Below are 21,011 nucleotides of genomic sequence, written 5' to 3' on the forward strand. Positions count from 1 at the left end.
GGGTTGGAAGGGACCTTGGAGGCCTTCTAGTCCAACCCCCTGCCCAGGCAGGAAACCCTACACCATCTCAGTCAGATGGTTATCCAACATTTTCTTAAAAATTTCCAGTGTTGGAGCATTCACAACTTCTGCAGGCAAGTCGTTCCACTTATTAATTGTTCTAACTGTCAGGAAATTTCTCCTTAGTTCTAAGTTGCTTCTTTCTTTGATCAGTTTCCACCCATTGCTTCTTGTTCTACCCTCAGGTGCTTTGGAGAACAGCCCGACTCCCTCTTCTTTGTGGCAACCCCTGAGATCTTCCTATATATATATATAGGAAGAAGAAAAGAAAAACAATAGGACAGGAACGGTAGGCACGTTTGTGCGCTTATGCACGCCCCTTATGGTCCTCTTAGGAATGGGGTGAGGTCAATAGTAGAAAGTTTTTGGTTAAAGCTTTTGGGATTATGGGAAGAGACCACAGAGTCAGGTAAAGTATTCCAAGCACTGATGATTCTGTTACAGAAGTCATATTTTCTGCAATCTAGATTAAAGTGGTTGACATTAAGTTTAAATCTATTGGTTGCTCTAGTATTATTACAATTAAAGCTGAAGTAGTCTTTGACAGGAAGGATATTACAATAGATGATTCTGTGAATTAAACTTAGGTCTTGTCGAAGGCAACGGAGTTCCAAGTTTTCTAAGCCTAGGATTTCAAGTCTGGTGGGATAAGGTATTTTGTTGTTTTCAGAGGAATGGAGAACTCTTCTTGTAAAATATTTCTGGACACATTCAATTGTATTGATGTCAGAGATGTGGTGAAGGTTCCAAACAGGCGAGCTGTATTCTAGAATTGGTCTAGCAAATGTTTTATATGCTCTGGTTAGTAGTGTGGTGTTTTTGGAAAAGAAGCTACGCAAGATTAGGTTTACAACTCTTAGAGCCTTTTTTGCTATGTAGTTACAGTGGGCTTTGGCACTTAGATGATTTGACATGAAAACTCCAAGGTCTTTAACGGGATGGGGGTCGTCTGTAAGATAATGTCCATCTAGTATGTACTTAGTGTTTGGGTTCTTTTTTCCTATATGTAAGACTGAGCATTTGCTGGTTGAGATTTGGAGCTGTCAAGTTTTAGACCAAGCGGTTAGATGATCAAGGTCGTTTTGAATGATAGATGTATTGTCTGTGGTGTTAAATAGTTTGACATCGTCAGCAAAAAGAACACAATTACTTGAGATATGGTCACAAAGATCATTAATGTATAGTATGAAGAGTGTTGGTCCAAGGACGCTGCCTTGAGGGATGCCACTCTTGACAGGAACAGGATTTGATAGAGCATTGCCAATTTTGACCACTTGTTGTCTGTTAGACAGAAAAGCAGATATCCATTTGTGAAAGGGTCCTGAAATGCCATAGGATATTAGTTTTAGGAGAAGTTTATCGTGTACTACTGAGTCAAAAGCTTTGCAGAAGTCTATGTAGATTGCATCTATTGTTTTGCCTTGATCAAGATTTGTAGTCCATATGTTTTTACAGTGGTGAAGTTGTAAGTTACATGATAATTTTCCCCTGCTTAGGCAGGAAACCCTTCACCAATTCAGACAAATGGTTATCCAACATCTTCTTAAAAACTTCCAATGTTGGAGCATTCATAATTTCTGGAGGCAAGTTGTTCCACCGATTAATTGTTCTGCTGAGGAACTCTGGGAGTTGAAGTCCACAGGTTTTAAAGGGACCAAGGTTGGAGACCCCTGTTCTATAGCACGGCCTGAAGCCAAGCTGAGAAGCCCGAATCAGAGTTTTCTATCCTCCCTAAACTTCCAGCATCAGCTTCCCTACAGACCAGGAGTCTCCAACCTTGTGGACTTCAACTCCCAGAATTCCTCAGCCAGCTTTTGCCAAGGTTGGAGAGCCCTGCTTACAGACTATCAAGGAGAAGAGCCGTCACGCAGAAGACGACCGCTAGGGGCGATCGCGCGCAGAACTACCCCGAGGGCAGAAAGCGGAAGGAAAAGGACCAATGAAAGAAGAGAGGGGGGGCCTTCCGGAAATGCCTCTCACTTCCTGTTGTTTGCCGGAGCGGCTACTTTCTAGCCGGGAAGGAAATCGCCGAGCCAAGTCAGGATTCCCGGCCGTTCTCCCCATCTCCTGCGGGCCTTGCTGAGCAGACGATACGAGAGAAAGGCAGCGGCCTGGACTTCCGCCGGCCTTCTGGTTACTTCCGGTACGGTTGGGGTGTGTGTGTGGGGGGGGGAGAAGGACTCCCTTGTGTCCCTGAGTGGAGCACCTCAGGCGGGGTGGAGAGAAGGACGCCGTGCGAAAAGGGACGAGAGCGCCGGGCCTTTCCTTGGAGACCAAAAGGGCCTCTTGACAGGCTTGAGGGCCGCGCTGGGCCGGTGTGGTTCAGCTGAGGTGGGATGGAGCCAGAGGCGTTTTTTCCCCGGCTCGTTTAGTGACGGTTCAAAATGGCGGGGGAAAAAGTGACTCGTGACAATGTTTCACACTTACGACCGTTGCGGCAGTGTTGGAAAGAGGCTCCTTTCCTTACGCGGGACGTGCGGAGGAGCCACTCGGGGCTTTGAGCCAGAAGTCTCCTTGGTCCTCCTCCTTTCCTTCTCCATGGAATACAGGAACTCCTCGACTTACGACAGTTCGTCTAATGTTCAACGTTACATCTGCATTGTAAAAAAAAGTGACTCGTGACCGTTTTTCACACTTACGACCTTGATCACGTGATCAAAATTCAGCCACTCGGCAACTGACTCACATTTATGATGGTTGCGATGCCCTGGAGTCATTTGTGACCTTCTGGCTAGCAGAGTCAGCGGAGAAGCCAGAGTCACGTAAAAAAACAGGTTTACAACTTTTACGGCCACGGTTGAGCCCCAGATTTCTGTTGCTGAGGGAGACGTTTGTTAAGCGAGCTTTGCCCCCATTTTACAACCTTTCTTGCCACAGTCGTTAAGTGAATCATTGCAGCTGTTAAGTTAGTAACACGTTGGTGAAGTGAACCTGGCTTCCCCATTGACTTTGCTTGTCAAAAGGTCTCAAAATGATTTTGGGACGCTGTAACGGTCATAAGTATGAATCGGTGGACAAACATCTGAATTTTGAGCACGTGTGAAAAATGGTCACAAGTCACTTTTTTCAGTTGTAACTTTGATGTATGATGTAACTTTGAACGGTCACTAAATGTTGTAAGTGTTGTAAGTCAAGGACTGCCGGTACTAAGTTATCAATTGTACTGACTTACCAAGTTTGCCCTGTCAGGGTTCTGCGTGTACAGTGCTGCAATGGCACCTCACCCAGTTTTAAATACACGAGATACAAAAAATGAAAGAGTAGTGGGAATAAAATGGGTACGTTAGTTATAGGACCGGCTGTTAAAAAGGATTTAGTGATAACTTGGTTGCTCTATATTAAATTGTCTCATATCTTATTTTATATTTTGGAGAAAAAAAGGAGCTTCCTTTAAGCTTCTATTTTCATTTGTGGAAAGATTTCGCCCAGATTCTTCCATGGTTTAAATCTTTTCTTTCTTTGGATACGCATCATGCGATAAAAAGTAATTATTTCCGGATTGGAAAAATTTATTTATTTATTAGATTTTTATACCGCCCTTCTCCCGAAGGACTCAGGGCGGTTCACAGCCAAATAAAACAATAGAAAGTGTACAATGAAAAAAAAAAATCAAATATGTGACTTTATTTAAACATGAACAATTTTTTAAAAATTTTATAATCTAATAAAATTAGCTTACTAATTGGTACTCAGATCAAAAAGATCCATTGCATTTTATAATTGTACTTATAAATTCCCTCAGATATCTAATTGAAATATGATGTATTGAAAGACAAACCATTGCTGAGGAAGCAATGAATGAGCCAAGACCTGCTGGGACAGATCAGGAGCCAGGAGGAACAGAAAAAAACACTAGTGGAGTTCACCACCAACGTAAGGCAGAGCAGCTGAGATGGGGAGTGTCACAACATTACCAAAGGGAGACCTGTCACGGGATGCAGGAGCTCTGGGAAGCCCAGCTCCAGCAGTTCCTGAAATCTCTGCAGCCCATTTTAACAGGACGGGGAAACTCTGGGATGTCCGAGGCTTCTCCCTGGGAGGACACCAAAGAGTTTCTGGCCTCCTTTGAGCAAGTGGCCAAAGCTTGCCGATGGCCCCGGGACCGGTGGGCGGCCCATCTCCTGCCGGCCCTGAGCGGAGAAGCGGAAGAGGCCTTCCGAGGTCTGGAAGCCCGAGACCAGGAAAACTATGAGAAAGTGAAGGCCGCCATCTTGCGGGGGGAAGCCCTGAGAACGGAGAGGCAGCGGCAGCACTTTCGGCAGTTCTGCTGCCAAGTGGTAGAGGATCCCCGGAGGATCCACAGCCAACTCCAGGAGCTTTGCCGCCAGTGGCTGAAGCCGGAGAGACGCACCAAGGAGCAGATCCTGGAGCTGCTGATCCTGGAGCAGTTTCTGGCCAGCCTCCCACCAGAGCTCCGCAGTTGGATCCAAGCCAGGAGGCCGGAGTCGTGTTCCCAGGCGGTGGCCCTGGTGGAGGACTTCTTGATGAGTCAACAGGAGGCCAAAACCAGGACATCTCAGGTGGGTTTTAGTATCCAGATCCTCAGGTTTCTAACAGGTTGAATCACCTTCAGTTATTAATTGAAACCTGAGAGCACTGAATAATTTGAGATGTTATTTTTTTAAAGATTATTTTAAATAAGAATATGTCTGCAATGTCTCTGTTTGTACTCCCATCAGTATGGTGATAATTAGTTACAGCCTGCTCAATTCCATAATATTTTGAATAATGTTATATGTAAACAATTAATTTCGAGAATGGTTCAGTTACACTATGAGGGAAAAAATACAGGTATTCCTCGACTTACACCAGTTCGCTTAGTGACTGTTCAAAGTCACAGCTGTGTTACTAATTTAACAGCTGCAGTGATTCACAACTAATGTGGCAGGAAAAGTCGTAAAATGGGGCAAAACTCATAACAAATTTATCACTTAGCAACATAAATTTGGGGCTCAATTCTGCTCGTAACACACACACACACGTACACAAACACACACACTTTCTTTTATTATTTTTTTATGTGTCAAAGCATCAAAGCTTAAATGTTCCCAGAGCTGTGCAATGCAGTTCAAGGTTGCCTTTTCTGAATACTGAACAGAGATTGTGGGCAGAAATGATAAAGGGGTAGCTTTTGTCATTTATATAACCACATTCGTGAACAAGCCAAAATTAGTCACATATCATCCTAAGGCCCAGACTTTTCAGCTATGGAGGCTGAATTCTTAACAGCACAGGTAGTCCTCGATTTACAACTAAAACGGGGAGCAGAACATCCATTGCTAAGCAGTGCAGTCATTATGTGACTTGCACACAATTTTATGGGCATCTTTGCCACGGCCATTAAGTGACTTATGGTCGATAAGTGAATCTGGCTTCCCGCATTGACTTTCCTTGCCAGAAACCCCCCTTGGAAAAGTTGCAAATGGCGATCACATGACCCTGGGACCATCGCAAATACACGGTGGTCGCCAAGTGCCCAGATTTTGATCACATGACCAATAGAACTGCAACGGTTGCAGGTGTAAGGACCAATCGGAGGTCACTGTGTCTAACACTGTTGTAGCTTTGAGCAGTCATTAAATGAATGCTTGTAATTCAAGGACTACCTGTAAACCAGTGATCCAGAGTAGCTGTGGTGTCTTCCCTTGGACGATTCTCCAGATAACTCTCTTTAAGATTTCAGCTAGGGGGAGGACGAACCTGTTCTTCAGAAGCTGAGCTGGAGGATGAACCTGTTCTCCAGGAGCTGAGTTAATTGATGGCTCTGAGCAGCCTCTGGAAGGGATTTGCCTGAGGCTCCAGCTAGGGAAAGCATGCAGTTGCAGACTTCAATCAATCAATCAATCAATCAATCAATCAGACTAGAGCTGGAAGGGACCCTGGAGGTTTTCTAGCCCAGTCCCCTGCTCAAGCAGGAGATCCTATATACCATTTCAGACACATGACTGTCCAGTCTCATCTTAAAAACCTCCAGTGATGCAGCACCTACAAGCTGTTCCACTGGTTAATTGTCTTCACTGTTAGGAAGTTTCTCCTTAATTCCAGGTTGCTTCTTTCCTTGATTAATTTAATTTAATTTAATCAGCCTCTCGATTAAACTTGATTAGTTTAATGACCCCATGACTGTCAGGGAGGAGGAGGAGGACCTGCCTTTCATATCTGATCCAAGAACACATAAGGCAGAAAAAAGGCAGGAGCAGAAAAGCTCATCCAGACTACTCTTCTTGAGAAGGACTGTGCCGGAAGCTGGCTATTTAGCACTGCAGACAGAGGGAGGTGTTGCTGGAAAACAACGTGTTTGTTTCCTAGCTGTGTGTTGTCCAATTGTCTTGATTCCTGCCTCGCTTTGGATTGACACCATGCCTTGACTTTGATTGTCTTGGAAACTGTGGGCTTTTCTTGACTGGTTGTGGATTTAAGTTTGCCTGGCGGATTTATTCTGTTTGAGGAACTTCCAAGAGCTTTGAGGACTCTTATGCCATTGCTCTGGAGCAGTGGTTCTCAACCTTTATAGTACTTCGATCCCTTTAATACAATTCCCCACGATGTGGCGACCCCCAACTGTATCGCGGTGATAGGCTCAGCACGCCTCAGCAGAAGGGGGAAAAAAGCGGCAAACTGTTTTTTTGAATTTATCGCACCTGAAGCCAGATTAGGCTAGCGATTGGGAGTGATTGCAGCTGGCTTGAGAGGGAGACATCAGAGCAAAGATTTCTCTCTTTTTTAATTCATTGCGCCTGAAGCCGAATTCGGCTAGTATTTTGAAGAGCCTGCAGCTGGCTTGTGGAGTCAACCATTGGAGCACAATTCTTCGACTCGCAAGTATACTTCCCATATTTCCAATGGTCTTAGGCAACCCCTGGAAAATCGTCATTCGACCCCCAACGGGGTCGCGACCCACAGGTTGAGAACCGCTGCTCTGGAGGCTAACGTTGGTCTGCTCGTGGCTGGATTTTATTGGGACAGTTCTGGGGGTTTTTTTTTCGTGAAGGGAATTGCTGGGGAGTATTAATAAATTCACTACACCACAGTTAAGTGTGTGAGTGAGCAGGGCAGCACAGCAGCTAACAATCACATATTGAATAGGCAAAATTCAGCTGCGGGTGTTTGTAAGCTACCCAGGGTTATGGGGCGTAAGGTGGGCTACTATAGAGGACTTTTAAATAAATAAAAAGGGGTGTTAATACAGTAATTATTGGACTGCTGCACTTTGTCCCAAATATATCCTGGCACTGGTAGAAAGGACTTGGCAATCTCATCCTTATTATTAGACAGCTAGTTGACTTTTAAAGAGCCTGGTTTTTTTTTTTTTGTTTTTTAAAAAAGCTCCTGTGATCTCCTTTTTTGCTGAAAAATCAGAAACCGTGTTACCTTCTGAACTTCTCTCTCAAATTGCACCATTCTGTTTCCTGTTGCAAAGGTGCTTTTTCAGGAGGCAACTGGACTTTCGGGTTTTTCTTTGAAGACGTTTCGCTTCCCATCCAAGAAGCTTCTTCAGCTCTGACTGGATGGTGGGGAATGGAAGGATTTATACTCCTTGCAGACAGCTGGTCATTTGCATTCTTTTTAGGGAATCGTTGAGGCCACTTGGAGGTTTGTCTACATCCTCAGGGTTCATCTGAGTAGTGCAGATGGGTGTGGAGCCTCCATGGAACTGCTGAAAGGACTGTTACGAAGCTGTGATTTGTGTAGGATGTTTTCCGCCCTGTGTTTCTTCACTGTTGAAGACGGGCTCAGGCTGTTGGGGATGATTTTGGTTTTTGCATCTCAAACTGAAGTGCAAATGGTTCCTATTCTCTGTAAATCCTTTCATACTCTTGTCAGGGTAGTGATGATTTAAAGCTGACCAGCCCTTTAAGACTGAGGATGAGTCAGCAGGGTTATTGCCTTTTAAGAAGCTGCCTATATAAAAGAGGCCATTAGAGGGCGTATCTCTCTCCTCGCATATCACTCTCTCTCCTTGTGTATCTGCATTGTAGCACTCTGTGTAGAGGTGAAGAAGATTGATTGACTGCCTGGCTTTGCTTGGCACATGTATGTATATATACTGTATAGAACAATGATGGCTAACCTTTTTGCCATCATGTGCCAAAAGCGTGGGAGGGTTGCTCACATCCATAATTATATACACCATCAGTAATATAAACATTCCGGTCCCACTGGAAGTTGGCAAACGGGCCATTTCCGGCTTCTGGAGGGCCTCCAGGGTGGCCCTCTCCTAGAGAAGCTCTGGAGCCTGGGGAGAGCAAAAAACAGTCCTTCCAGTCCCACTGGAAGTTGGCAAACAGGCCGATACCAGCCTGGGAGGGCCTCCGGGGAGGTGGGGAAGGCTGTTTTTGCCCTCCCCAGGCTCCTAGAGAGGCTCTGTAGCCTGGGGAGAGCAAAAAACCAGTCTTCTCCCCCCCCCACTTGCAGGCCCTCCGGAGGCAGGAAACAGCATGTTTCCCTACTTCCGGGGGGGGGGGGGTCCGGAAGGCCCGAAAATCAGCCGGCCAAAGCATGCATGTGCGCCGGAGCTGAGCTTGCGTGCCTTCTGATATGGCTCCGCGTGCCACCTGTGGCACGCATGCCATAGGTTCGCCATCACGGGTATAGAGGCTTGTAGATAAACCACTGTTCGAAAAACCTCTGTGTACTGTATTCTGCTCCTGGATTGTCTCAAAATAGCAGTCACGCTGCGCACACTCTGACATAACTCCAGCACCATTTGAGTGCCACCAAGTGGCCTCAACAGCTCTCTAAAGAGAATGCAAATGACCAGCTGTCTGCAAGGAGTATAAATCCTTCCATTCTCCACCATCTGGTCAGAGCTGAAAAAGCTTCTCGGATGAGAAGCAAAATGTCTTCAAAGAAAAAAACCTGAAAGTCCAGTTGCCTCTTGAAAAAAAAGCACCTTTGGGACAACCCTGACCTGGGATGACTGAGAGTCCCCATGGACATTCTGTTTCCTGTTTCAGGGTCCATTAAAAGAAGAGCCGGTGGACTTCCTAGTAGCAGAGAACGAGGCCCTGAATGCCGCAAAGGGAGCAGCCTGTGATGAACCTGAGCCAGATGTGGATGCCAAATTGCTGGGTCAGAAATCAGAAGCTCTTAACTTTTCTTCTACTTTTCCTTTTGTGAGTTTTTATGGGTGACCCAATTTGGAATGGGCGGGGGAGGAGCCAGGGGCAAAATTCTTTCAACCTCTTCAACCTTGTGGAGGAGATAATTTGGGAGATGTTAGTCGATAGTCGAGGATCAGAAAAGTTGCACCAGCTGAGTTCTAGAAGAACTGAATGCACCCTAGGTTCTATCCTCGCACCTGGTCAGACCTGTAAAACTTTGGTAATGATGTATGTACCGTATTTTTCGGACTATAAGATGCACTTTTTTGTCTCCCAAAAGGGGGCGGAAATGTCTGTGCATCTTATAGACCAGGGGTCCCCAACCTTTTGGACCTCAGGGACCACCAAGTTCATAATTTTAAATCCTGCGGACCACTAATATGAATCCAGCACACCGCCTGGACTCCCAGTGACAGGATGGGGTCCTTCAGGCACTCTTCCCCCCTCCCCTCTCTCTCCCACTTTCTCATTCTCCCTTTCTCTCTCCCACTCATTTTCTCTCATTCGCTCTCATCTCTCTTTCCCCACCTCTCCCATTCTTTCTCTCTCTCTCTTTTTCATTCTGTCTCTTTCTCTCTCTCTCATTCTCTCTCTCTCTCCGATTTTCTCTCATCTCTTTCTCTCTCCACCCACTCTCTTTCTCTCTCGCCCCTCTCTCTCCCATTCTTTCTCTCTCTCTCTCTCTTTCTCCCCCCAGAGCTGTCGTAATCACACTCACAGGACTGGCCCATTGGTCATCCCGAAGCAGCTCCTCCACCAGAATGCACTGGCAAAAATACAAAGATTTCTCCACGGACCACCAAAATTTTCTTGCGGACCACCAGTGGTCCGTGGACCACCGGTTGGTGACCACTGTTATAGACCAAATATTGCTGAAGCCCCACCCACCCACCCGCCAGCCATTTTTTTTGTCTTTGCACGCCCTGTTTTGGGGGCTTTTTTCTGCCTTTTTCAGGACCTTTTTTGGCCATTTGGGGGGCTTTTTCAGCCTGTTTTCGGGGCTTTTTTCAGCCCGTTTTTTAGGCTTTTTTCTGCCCGTTTTTGGGGCTTTTTTTTTGGCCTGTTTTTAAAGAAAAAAACAGGCCGAAAAAGCCTTGAAAATGGCCTCAAAAAACTCTTGAAAGCGGCCCCCAAAACCCTAAAAAACGGGCCAGAAAAAGCCTCGAAAAAGGCCCGAAAAAAAGTAAGCCAAAAACTTTTGTTGTTGTTGTTTTCCTCTTCTAAATTTAGGTACATCTTATAGCCGGGTGCATTTTATAGTCCAAAAAATACGGTATGTATTTATCAATCCATTTTTTTAACCTCCCATCTCCTTCACAGAGGGGCTCTCTGTGAATCTTAGCAATAGCCAACTCTGTATCTATGCATGTCTTCATGGTCAGAATCTTTCTCAATATTTCATTCTTAGCTGGCCCGGTTCATCTTTCTGAAGGGTTTTCAGAAAGAGTGCAGGATCTAAGTTGATCGGTTAATCTTTGATATACAAAGAATTTTTGATCCTCGACTTAACGACCACAATTGAGCCCAAAATTTCCATTGCTAAGAAAGACAGTTGTTAAGTTGCCCCATTCTACGATCATCCTTGCCACTATTGTTAAATGAATCACTGCAGTCGTTGTGTTAGTAGCACAATAATTAAGTGAATCCGACTTCCTGTCGTGTCCCACTCCTCCGCTGACGGCCGGGTCAGGGAAATCCAAATCAGGCTGGCCTCTGCAGCTCTGCCCAAAGTCCTAGCAAAGTCCTCAGAGCAGGCAGGAGGCCAGGAAGTGACTTCAGCAATATAAGGTAGACTTTGCCTGACTCAGAGACTGCCAGAAAGCAGATCCTTTATATAGGCCATGGGGTGTGGCTCCATGACTCAGCACTCATTAAGGCCTGCCCCTCCCTTCCTTCTGTTGCCTCCGCCTATCCAGTCTTCTGATGCGAGGGTCACTCCAATCAGCTGTTGTTGGAAGTAAACTTTCCTCAGGCTCACATGCTGTGGAGGAGGGGGAGGGGTCTAGCTGCTCCGTTTGCCTGGGCATGGAGCCAGGGCTGGGACCGGGAGGTGCCCCCCTCCTCTGCAGCTTGTCTGGGCATGGAGCCAGGGCTGGGGCCGGGAGGCATACATTCCTCCGTGTTCGGGAGCAGGTAAGAAGGCCCCGGCTGCTCTGAGGGCGGGCAAGACACAACACTTCCCTGTTGCCACAAAGAAGAGGGAGTCGGGCTGTTCTCCAAAGCACCTGAGGGTAGAACAAGAAGCAACGGGTGGAAACTGATCAAAGAAAGAAGCAACTTAGAACTAAGGAGAAATTTCCTGACAGTTAGAACAATTAATAAGTGGAACGACTTGCCTTCAGAAGTTGTGAATGCTCCAACACTGGAAATTTTTAAGAAAATGTTGGATAACCATCTGACTGAGATGGTGTAGGGTTTCCTGCCTGGGCAGGGGGTTGGACTAGAAGGCCTCCAAGGTCCCTTCCAACTCTGTTGTTATGTTATGTTATGTTATGACTTTGCTTGTCAGAAGGTCACAAACGGGAATCACATGACCTCAGGATATTGCAAAGGTCATAAATACGAACCGCTTGCCAAGCGTCTGAATTTTGATCACGTGACCCTGGGGAGGCTGCAACGGTTGTGTGAAAACCGGTTGTCAACTTTTTCCAGTGATGATGTAACTTCGAACAGTCACTAAATGAATAGTTGTAAAGTTGAGGATTACCTATATACTAAGGGTACAGGCTAACTGCCCACTGCCATGAGTTCAATCCTAATCAACTGAAGGTTAACTCAGCCTTCCATCCTTCCGAGGTGGGTGAAATGAGAACCCATTGGGGGCAATAGGCTGACTCTGTAAACCACTTAGGACTGGAAAGCACTGTGAAGTGGTATATAAGTCTAAGTGATATTGCAACTTCACTACAAAGGGGGTTAATTGGTTAATTGGTTAGCTGCCTGATCAGAAAAGGCTAGTTAGGAACAAGAAAAACTAACCAACAAAGGATGGTAAACTTGCAAGATTCATTTTTCTCGCTAGGTAATGTATATATCCGAACTAGACTGTGTTGCTTCTCTGTGTCATATAATATATGTGGGTATGCACATAATTTTGTCTTTATTGTTTATTTTGTCATGTTTATGTAGCGTATTTAGGAGGCGGTGACCCTTTGAGAGCTGTACGCAATGAAATTTCATTTTATTTTTTGCAGATTAGTGTACATTCAAAGTGACAATAAAATTATTCTAAGTTCTCCTCAAAAGGGGTCTGTTAGCCCTGCAAGGTAGTCCAGATAAGAAGCAGATAACCATGAGTGTCAGCCCTGTCTTTATTGTAAGGTTACGTTAACAAAAGAAACATATTTCTTCCCTCCTTTCATTTTACTCTCTGGAAAACTAGGGAGGGTAGCTTCTGAAATGTTTCTCACCCCCGTTCTTCTCCTTCTCTGCGCTGAGATATCTTTTATCCGTGGGACTGCGGTTTTCTCTTCTTTCTCCCAAGGTTATTCACACATACAGTAGTGGCCAATTTTGGGGGAAATGGTGTTATTAGCTTTTATTAAAAGTGTATTTTCTAAAGCTAGATAATAACACTTTTTGGGGGAGTAGTGCCATAAAATTATATTATCAATGGAAAGATAATTTAATCAAGAATGTAATGCAATAACTTTTATGAAGGATTTGCTATTAGAATAGCAGTTATAAAGAAGAAAAGTGAAATGAGATACACAAAAATTATCACATAGAAAAAAACGAGACATACAAAAATTACTGTGTCAGTTAATATTTAGTTGGGTAACCTTTAGAATGAATTACGCCCTTACAACGTCTTCCCATGGAGTGATCCAAGTCTTTTAGTTCAGCAGCTGTTATAATGTGAAACCAAGATTGAATGATTGCTTCTATTAACTGCGTTTTATTGCTGGGTTGCTTCTGACTAACAAGTTTCTTTAGTCGGCTCCATAGATTTTCCATTGGGTGAAGGTCTGGGCTATTCCCAGGCCATTCCAGCAGTGGAATATGATTATCTTGAAACTCCAAAAAACAAAAGTGGTGTTATTAGCCATCAACCCTCAAAAATACACTTTTCCCAAAAGGTGTCCACAATTTTGGCCACTACTGTACCTTTATGGTTCCTCCTGAATCCTGAGCAACTTGAAGTTCTTCAGCAGAAATGTCCTTCTCCTGTCATTGATTTAGAAGCTCTTTCTCCTTAGAACTTTCCCCCTAGCCTCTTTTACAACATTTAAAAAAATAAATAAACAAATTCCCTATTTAAAAAAATCTCTTTTTTCGTTCTGCCTAGTCAATGGATTCAAACCTCCAGGTGTCTTGCTAACGCCTCCTAAAGAAGTGAGCCAGACTGATGGGAAAAAGGTATGTGCCGTGTTTATGGTGTACAGATAGTCCTCGACTTATGACCACATTTGAGTCCAAAATTACTGTCCCTGAGGGAGACAGTCGTTAAATGAGTTTTGTCCCATTTTACAACATTTTGCCACCATTGTTGACTAACAACTGCAGTTGTTAAGTTCGTAACATGGTGTTGTGTCTGCACCCCCCCGAGCTGGGCCTCCTGCCAGAAAGTGACTAGGAAAGTGAGGGGAAAGGGCCGTCAGGACTTACCTTGGGAGCACCGGCTTCCCAGGCTCAGCTCCAGGAGCCAGAGGCAGGCCAGGTGAAAGAGATAACGAGGCCTCCGTCCCCTGACTCTTCCCCCCCCCCCGCCACGCCTTCAGACCCAGCTGATGGCAATCAGGCTTGGTTGGACCCTAGGTTTTGTAGGTAGGAGAGGAGGGAACAACAGAAGCAGGGGTGGGGCAGGCCTAGGAAGTGCTGAGTCATGGAGCCACACCCCACAGGATATAAAGGCAGCAAGAACTGCTGTGCCTCTTCATAGCAGGCAAATCAACTGATTAACTAAGAGCTGAAGTTTGTTCCTGGGTGACTCATCGGCGTCGAGGGAGATAACAGAGACACTTGGCAGACGCTCGCTATTCTGCTTCCAGAGCTGATAGTGCCGGCTAATTAAGCCATCACTCGGACGGAGGCGAAGGAGGACATGGTTAATAAGTTAGTAACACGGTTGTTAAGTGAATCTGGCTTCCCCCATTGACTTTGCTTGTCAGAAAGTCGCAAAAGGAGATCACGTGACCCAGGGACACTGCAACTGTCATAAATATGTTAAGCGGCAACTGTAAGTGTGAAAAATAGTCACAAGTCACTTTTTTCAGTGCCCTTGTAATGTCGAACTGTCACTAAACGAACTGTTGTTAAGTCAAGGACTAGCAATAGCACTTAGACTTATATACCGCTTCACACTGCTTTACAACACTCTCTAAGTGGTTTTACAGAGTCAGCCTATTGCCCTCAACAATCTGAGTTATCTTACTCACCTCGGAAGGATGGAAGGCTGAGTCAAACCTGGTGAGATTTGAATTGCCGAATTGCAGGCAGCCGGCAGTCTGCAGAAATAGCCTGCAGTACTGTACTCTAATCACTGGGCCACCACGGCTCATATATATATAGACTACCTAAATATAGACAATTGTTTGTAGAGATCAGGGCAATTGTCTAGAGTAGGGGTGTCAAACACAAAGTGCTTAGATCTGGCCTGCGGGATCGTCCTGGAAATAGCAAAGGACCAGCCCGCAGTGCCTCTGCCAGCAAAAATGAAGCCCGTTTTTGCTAGCAGAGCGCTTGGGCCACCACAGGCGCCTCTGACACGAGTGACATTGAGCTGGCCATGCCCACCCCGTCTCCCCTGAGGTCAAACACAACCCTGATGCAGCCCTCAATGAAATCGAGTTTGACACCCCTGGTCCAGAGGAGAACAACATGTTCTGAGGAAGCCTGAAGTTTTGCCTTAACGCCATTTTTTTCAGTGGAATCTAAGAGGATGGTTAGTTTGTTAGCTGCACCATTGGCCTCAGGGAAGCGTGCGCATTGTTGCTGGCAGTCAAAATGCAAAGTATGAAAGGATTTGTTGTCTCTCTTGGTGTTTGCAGGACTCCAGGGATTTCAAGGAAACTGGAGGGTCTCTGCAAATCGTCAAGCAGGGCCTGACCCAACCAGGCCTACAACAGACAATGCTGTGGCAAGTCCTGCAGGAGGCCGACGACACCGCAAACAGAGATAATTTGGGTAAGACAGTCTTCTTCTTAGATGCAGTGCCTCCACCAAAGACAGGTATTCCTCGACTTACAACAGTTCATTGTCAGCGTTCCGAGTAACACATCCGCTGAAAGCAGAACTCCGAGGCAGGTATTCCTCCAAGAACATGTTTATTGGATACATCATATCGGCACAGCCGGTGAAAACTAACTCTAAACTCTAGGGCCTCTGTGGCTCAGACTGGTAAGACAGTCTGTTATTAACAGCAGCTGCTTGCAATTACTGCAGGTTCAAGTCCCACCAGGCCCAAGGTTGACTCAGCCTTCCATCCTTTATAAGGTAGGTAAAATGAGGACCCAGATTGTTGGGGGCAATAAGTTGACTTTGTATATAATATACAAATGGATGAAGACTATTGCTTAACACAATGTAAGCCGCCCTGAGTCTTCGGAGAAGGGCGGGATATAAATGCAAAAAAAAAAAGTCCCCCTGGGTTTTTGCCTAATTAAAAGAACACATGGTTCTCTCCCCAGCAGTGGTGGGTTTCTACTGGTTCGGCCCGGGTCGGGGGAGGCGGTAGTGACGATGGTGAGCTGAGAGCGAACCAGTTCTCTCTGACGGTTATGTTGGCCCTCCCTGTTGTGGTCCGCCAGCAGCCTGCGGAGCTGGCAACGGAGTCGGACAGCGATGAGGCTGAGGTGGGGCCGGGGCCATCAGGGAGTGAGGTGCGGACTCCAGAGACTGATAGTAGTGAGGTAGAGGAACAGGAGGAGCCTGTTCCTAATGCACGCATGAGAAGAGATGCCAGAAGGCAAGAGCAGCTCAAGCAAAGAAGACAACTCGGGAGTAGGGCCAAGAGATGATTGGCCCCTCCCATAAGGCTTAATAACAGACCAGCAACAATGTTTGGGCTCTTTGCTGGAAAACAATGTTGGTAGCTTCGTCTTCTTGCATTTATTTTTGTAACGGTGGCTTCTGAACGTTTGCCAAGAAAGGCCTTTGGCAATTTGCCTAATTGGACCAAGGTTGGTGATAGGACTGAGGAATTTGTTTTGGGAGGAATTTGCTTTAATTTAGTTGAACTACGCTGGGAATGAAGTAATTCTCAGCTATTTGAATAAAGTTTGTTTGTTTTTTACTGACTGAGTTTCCTACTACCTACTGGGGCCTGGGTCACAACACTCTCACCCGCCCTTGCATTACACATACCTTATATTTGGTCATTTTTAGCCTAGCTGAAAGGTGGTGGCAGAGCGGATTGCCGCTTCTCAGCTGTTCCGTAATACACTGCGCTTGCGCAGAGCGCAAATTTGGCGTGAGTGTGAGCGAAGCGCGTGCATGATGCGAACCGGTGGTAACACCGTTTAAAACCGACCACTGCTCCCCAGATGTCACCGGTCACATTGTCCAATGTAAGTAGCTGGCAGGCTGCTTGATCACTCCTCTCTTCCTCAAACTGCCACCTGTTACAATGACCTTGGTTTCCACAGGAAAGCCATCATGATTCAAAATTCAGATACTTGGCAACTGGTTTCTGTTTATGACGGTTGCAGTGTCCTGGGGTCATGGGATCCCCTTTTGTGACCACCTGACAAGCAAAGTCAATGGGGACTTTGGGTGGCTCAGGCTGTAAGACAATCTGTTATTAACAGCAGCTGCTTGCAATTACTGCAAGTTTGAGTCGCACCAGGCCCAAGGTTGACTCAGCCTTCTATCCTTTATAAGGTAGGTAAAATGAGGACCCAGATTTTTGGGGGGGCAATAAGTTGACTTTGTATATAAATATACAAATAGGATGAGACTATTGCCTTACACAATGTAAGCCGCCCTGAGTCTTCGGAGAAGGGCAGGATATAAATGTAAAAAAAATTTTAAAAAAAATGGAGAAGCCAGAGTCACTTTTAACAACCGTGTGACTAATTGAACAATTGCAGTGATTCACTTCACAAATATGGCAAGAGAAGTCATAAAATGGGGCAAAATTCACGTAACAGCTTTCTCACTTAGCAACATAAATGTTGGGCTCAATTGCGGTCGTACGTTGAGGACTACCTGTACTGCTTGTTTGCGGTTATTGTTGGTGTTTGTAAGTGTTGACAGCAAGCAAATTGAAACCTCAGCACCATATTTGTCCTTTAGCACAGTGTTCTCCAAGCTTTGCCGACCAGGGGGATGGGGGGAGAGGGGATGGTCCTCCATGAGTGGTGAGTGCATCTGTGCAGCTCCATTTGCACAAGCAGCGGGCATGCACACTTGTGCAAGTGAAGCTGCGCACGCACACGTTTTCAGTCCCATCCCCACCCCACTTCGGATAGGTTGCGGCCCAGGGGTTGGGACCCCCTGCTTTAGCAGCATGATTAACGTGCCTCTTTGTTTCCCCAGGGAATGAAATGGGAAATTACATCAAAGTTGAAATTTCTCAGGATGGAGAAACGGAAAGAGAAGATGCTTGCAGGATGGAGCCACAGACCAGCTACAACCACGTGCCTGTAAAAGGCAAGAGGCTGGGAGGAAGATCTGAGCCACAAGGAGCATCGCCACAAGGAGGAGCAGAAAAGGGATGTATTGAGCTGGCAGGAGTTCATCGGAAGAGGTACCAGAGAACTCCCCTTCTGCATTCCTTTCCTAGGGAGGGCGGTCATGGGGTCCCGAAACCCCCCTCGAGCAAACCCCCCTCCCTAAAGAAACCTCGCACCAGTCCGGAGCACAGCGTGGTGTGGAATCACTTTGAGTTGGATTCAGAGGACCCCTGCTACGGCATCTGCACTCATTGCAAGAGACGGATCAGCCGAGGCAAGAATTCAAAACGTTTTTCAACCTCGGGGCTGCTGAAACATCTGCAGCGGCATCACGCCAACTTTGTCCCGGCTGTCATTACCGCACCACAAACTGCGTTGCCGACTAGCAGAAAGGCGAAGGGACCAGTCCTGCCGCAGTGTTGGACGAAGAAGAAGTCGGCCGGTAAAAGGCAGGCCGGTCCAAAGCCTTCGGAAGTGACTCGTGCTGTTGATCAGATGGTGGCTTTGGACGACCAGCCCTTCCGCATGGTGGAGGATGCAGGTTTCCAGCACCTCCTGGAGTTGCTTGCCCCCAAATATAAAATCCCGTCTGGTGCCACCTTCAGCAGACAGATCGTGCCTTCCCTGTATCAGGCCTGCAGGGAGGAGGCCTTGGGGATGCTTCAAACCCCAGCACCTCCGGCCAGTGTGGACGTGAGCTCCGATGACTGAATGAGAGCCGGTTTTCTTCCTTCCTTTGATACACGGTTGCTCCTGTGAGCACTTGTAGGGGGCTTGTGTTGGTTGGTGGTATTTTAATTCACGATTTTAATTCACTGATTAAATCCATCACATCCCCGAAATTAAAGTAATAGGCAAATATATATACACAAGGTTATATATAAAAGGTTAGACCATAAAAAATGAACCAATTGCAGTGTCAGGACAGAAGAGTATTATTAATAAAAGAGCCATGGTGGCACAGTGGCTAGAATGCAGTATTGCAGGCAAACTCTGCCCACTGCCAGGAGTTCGACCCTGTCTGGTTGAAGGTGGACTTGGCCTTCCGTCCTTCCGAGGTTGATAAAATGAGGCCCCAGATTGTTGGGGGCGATATGCTGATTCTATAAACCACTTGCAGAGGGTTGTAAAAGCACTGTGAAGCAGTATATAAGTCTAATTGCTATTTGCTAATATGAATTAACCAATCAGTGGCGAACATAGAAGCTTACAAATCCCTAACTTTCTCCCGCTGTTTAACTAACTTCAGCATTCCGGGCAAACGGGTAACAAATCCCATTTGCCACTCCAATGGATAGATTCTTACCTCCTGTTCAGCAGAAGGCGGGGTGGGGGGAGGCATACGTATTAGAGATTTCCACATCACAGTTCAAAGGTAGAAAGGTGTAGCAAATATGGAAAACAGCAAAGCTACAGAAAAATTCTATAAAGTGGTCAGAAAAGAACCTATTGCCCATTTTATTTAAGAGGAAGGAAATGTATGAAATGCAGTAATCTGGTGCTATCGGCTTCCAGCTATCTAACTTAATACCTTGCACATCTGCGTTTTCTCACACAGACCCTTTCTAGAGGTCTCCAGAATACCCGTGTGATATTGCTTATGAGGTAAACAAATAAAACACATTTTTCCCAATTTATACACATTTTATACTAATTCCAAGATGGGGGAGGCGCGATGGCTCAGCAGTTTAAGATGCTCGGTAGCCTTGAAATGAATACCACCCCATATAGTCAGCTACGTCTAGCAGAGTAAAATCGTAAGGAGTCCTTTACTTACTTAGATGAAAAAGTTAATTTTCTTTAATTTAATTACCGCCTCCTTCTCTTGCCTTGAGATTTCTTCCTAGGAAGCAAAGAGTCATGTTCTTTGATTCCCCCTCCGCTTCTTGGCTGAGAAGGAAGTGATCTCTCAGCCCCTCGAGAGTTGACATTCTAGCCTTAACCAGAACTTGGAAGTGGCAAGAATGAAAATTGAGATAGTAAAGATGAATATAATCCTGAAGTGTAATATTGCACTAATTAAAAACATAACACAGATTCTGGTTGAACAGATGAACTAGTAAAATGAATGCTCATTCCCAAAGATATATAAACAAAACATTTATACATCTCTATTTACCCACTATCGAGATAAAAATTTTGGAAGAGTTTGGTAAAGAAAGTCCAAGTATCAACTGCCTAAAGCAAAAAGTACCGTATTTAAACTCAAACTGCTTAAAATCTTTTCTCAACTTTTGTCTACTTGTCTTTTTTTTCACACTCCACACTGTTTTGTAAAGATCAAGACAGGTCAGCTAAACTCTCCCATTTTCTTTTTAAGTGCTTGCCTTAGTTTAATTCAGGGATAGTCAGCCTTTTTATACCTACCGCCCACTTTTGTATCTCTGTTAGTAGTAAAATTTTCTAACCGCCCACCGGTTCCACAGTAATGTGCCATGTATCGTCGTCTGCGCATGCCTCTCGCGCATCGTGGATTGAATTTGGGGGGGGGCGGCTACCAGCTCTGCTTGTCTGTTACAGCTGGGTGGTGTGGGGGGAGATGCACAAGCTATTCTGGGACGAAGCTTTTTTGTTTGCGCCATATAGCGCCATTTAGTTTCACTTACGTAACGTGAACTGAATTTATACACGAGCAATACAAATATTATATTTTCAGAAATTTAAATTGTAATGGGGAATTTTATGAAAATCTAATTCCTCTTAAACTTCCTGCATTTAACTTCCTTATAGCCTTGATTTCTGGGTTCAAGCAGCTCTTAATGAATCCTTCCTGGAGTCAGATTGTGAGATTGGTGGGTAAGCAAATCTCAACCTTCAGCAATGATCTCTCTTCCGGTCTGCATCTTTAAGATGAAAGGGGGGGAAAAACCAACCCCAAATCCTTAAAGCAGGAGTTTGGTTCTGGCTACAACAACCCTTGATTCTTGTATCTTTGTTTTATTTAAATTTGTTTAGGTTTTCCTAACATAAAACAACTTGTAATTGCATAGTTGCCAACCTGTTCGAACATGAAGCAAGTAGTACCTGTATGAAAGACATAAATATCTCAGAATTTGACTTGCAGGATTTTAAGAGGCATATAAATAAATTAAGGCGTGATACAAATATGCCAGTGTCCCTGCATAGTAGAAGAAAAAACAATGTAATGCTGTAAATTAAGATGGGGACAAAGGCAATTAAGCAGCAGAAGTGGCCTACATTGGTTACGGTGTCCTAGGGCTGGGTAACATGG

The 21,011-nt window shown here is 45.4% G+C and overlaps 1 protein-coding gene across 3 annotated transcripts; it reads left to right on the forward strand.

Moving 5' to 3' along the window:
• Positions 1-2,054: 2,054 nt before the first annotated feature.
• On the forward strand, positions 2,055-20,251 carry LOC131192729 (zinc finger and SCAN domain-containing protein 21-like). Of its 3 annotated transcripts, XM_058172175.1 has the most exons (6): positions 2,055-2,203; positions 3,803-4,580; positions 9,018-9,132; positions 13,453-13,523; positions 15,155-15,290; positions 17,643-20,250. In XM_058172175.1, the coding sequence occupies exons 2-6, from the start codon at positions 3,855-3,857 to the stop codon at positions 18,488-18,490; spliced, it is 1,896 nt and encodes a 631-aa protein (XP_058028158.1). In that variant the 5' UTR covers positions 2,055-2,203; positions 3,803-3,854; the 3' UTR covers positions 18,491-20,250. The 3 variants fall into 3 exon arrangements, with proteins under 3 accessions (XP_058028158.1, XP_058028159.1, XP_058028160.1); XM_058172176.1 differs by lacking the exon at positions 13,453-13,523 and having other exon boundaries at positions 9,018-9,176; positions 17,643-20,251; XM_058172177.1 differs by lacking the exons at positions 9,018-9,132; positions 13,453-13,523 and having other exon boundaries at positions 17,643-20,251.
• Positions 20,252-21,011: the final 760 nt, after the last annotated feature.

This window comes from Ahaetulla prasina, chromosome 2, assembly GCF_028640845.1.
Source record: "Ahaetulla prasina isolate Xishuangbanna chromosome 2, ASM2864084v1, whole genome shotgun sequence".
Classification (NCBI taxonomy): Eukaryota; Metazoa; Chordata; class Lepidosauria; order Squamata; family Colubridae; genus Ahaetulla; species Ahaetulla prasina.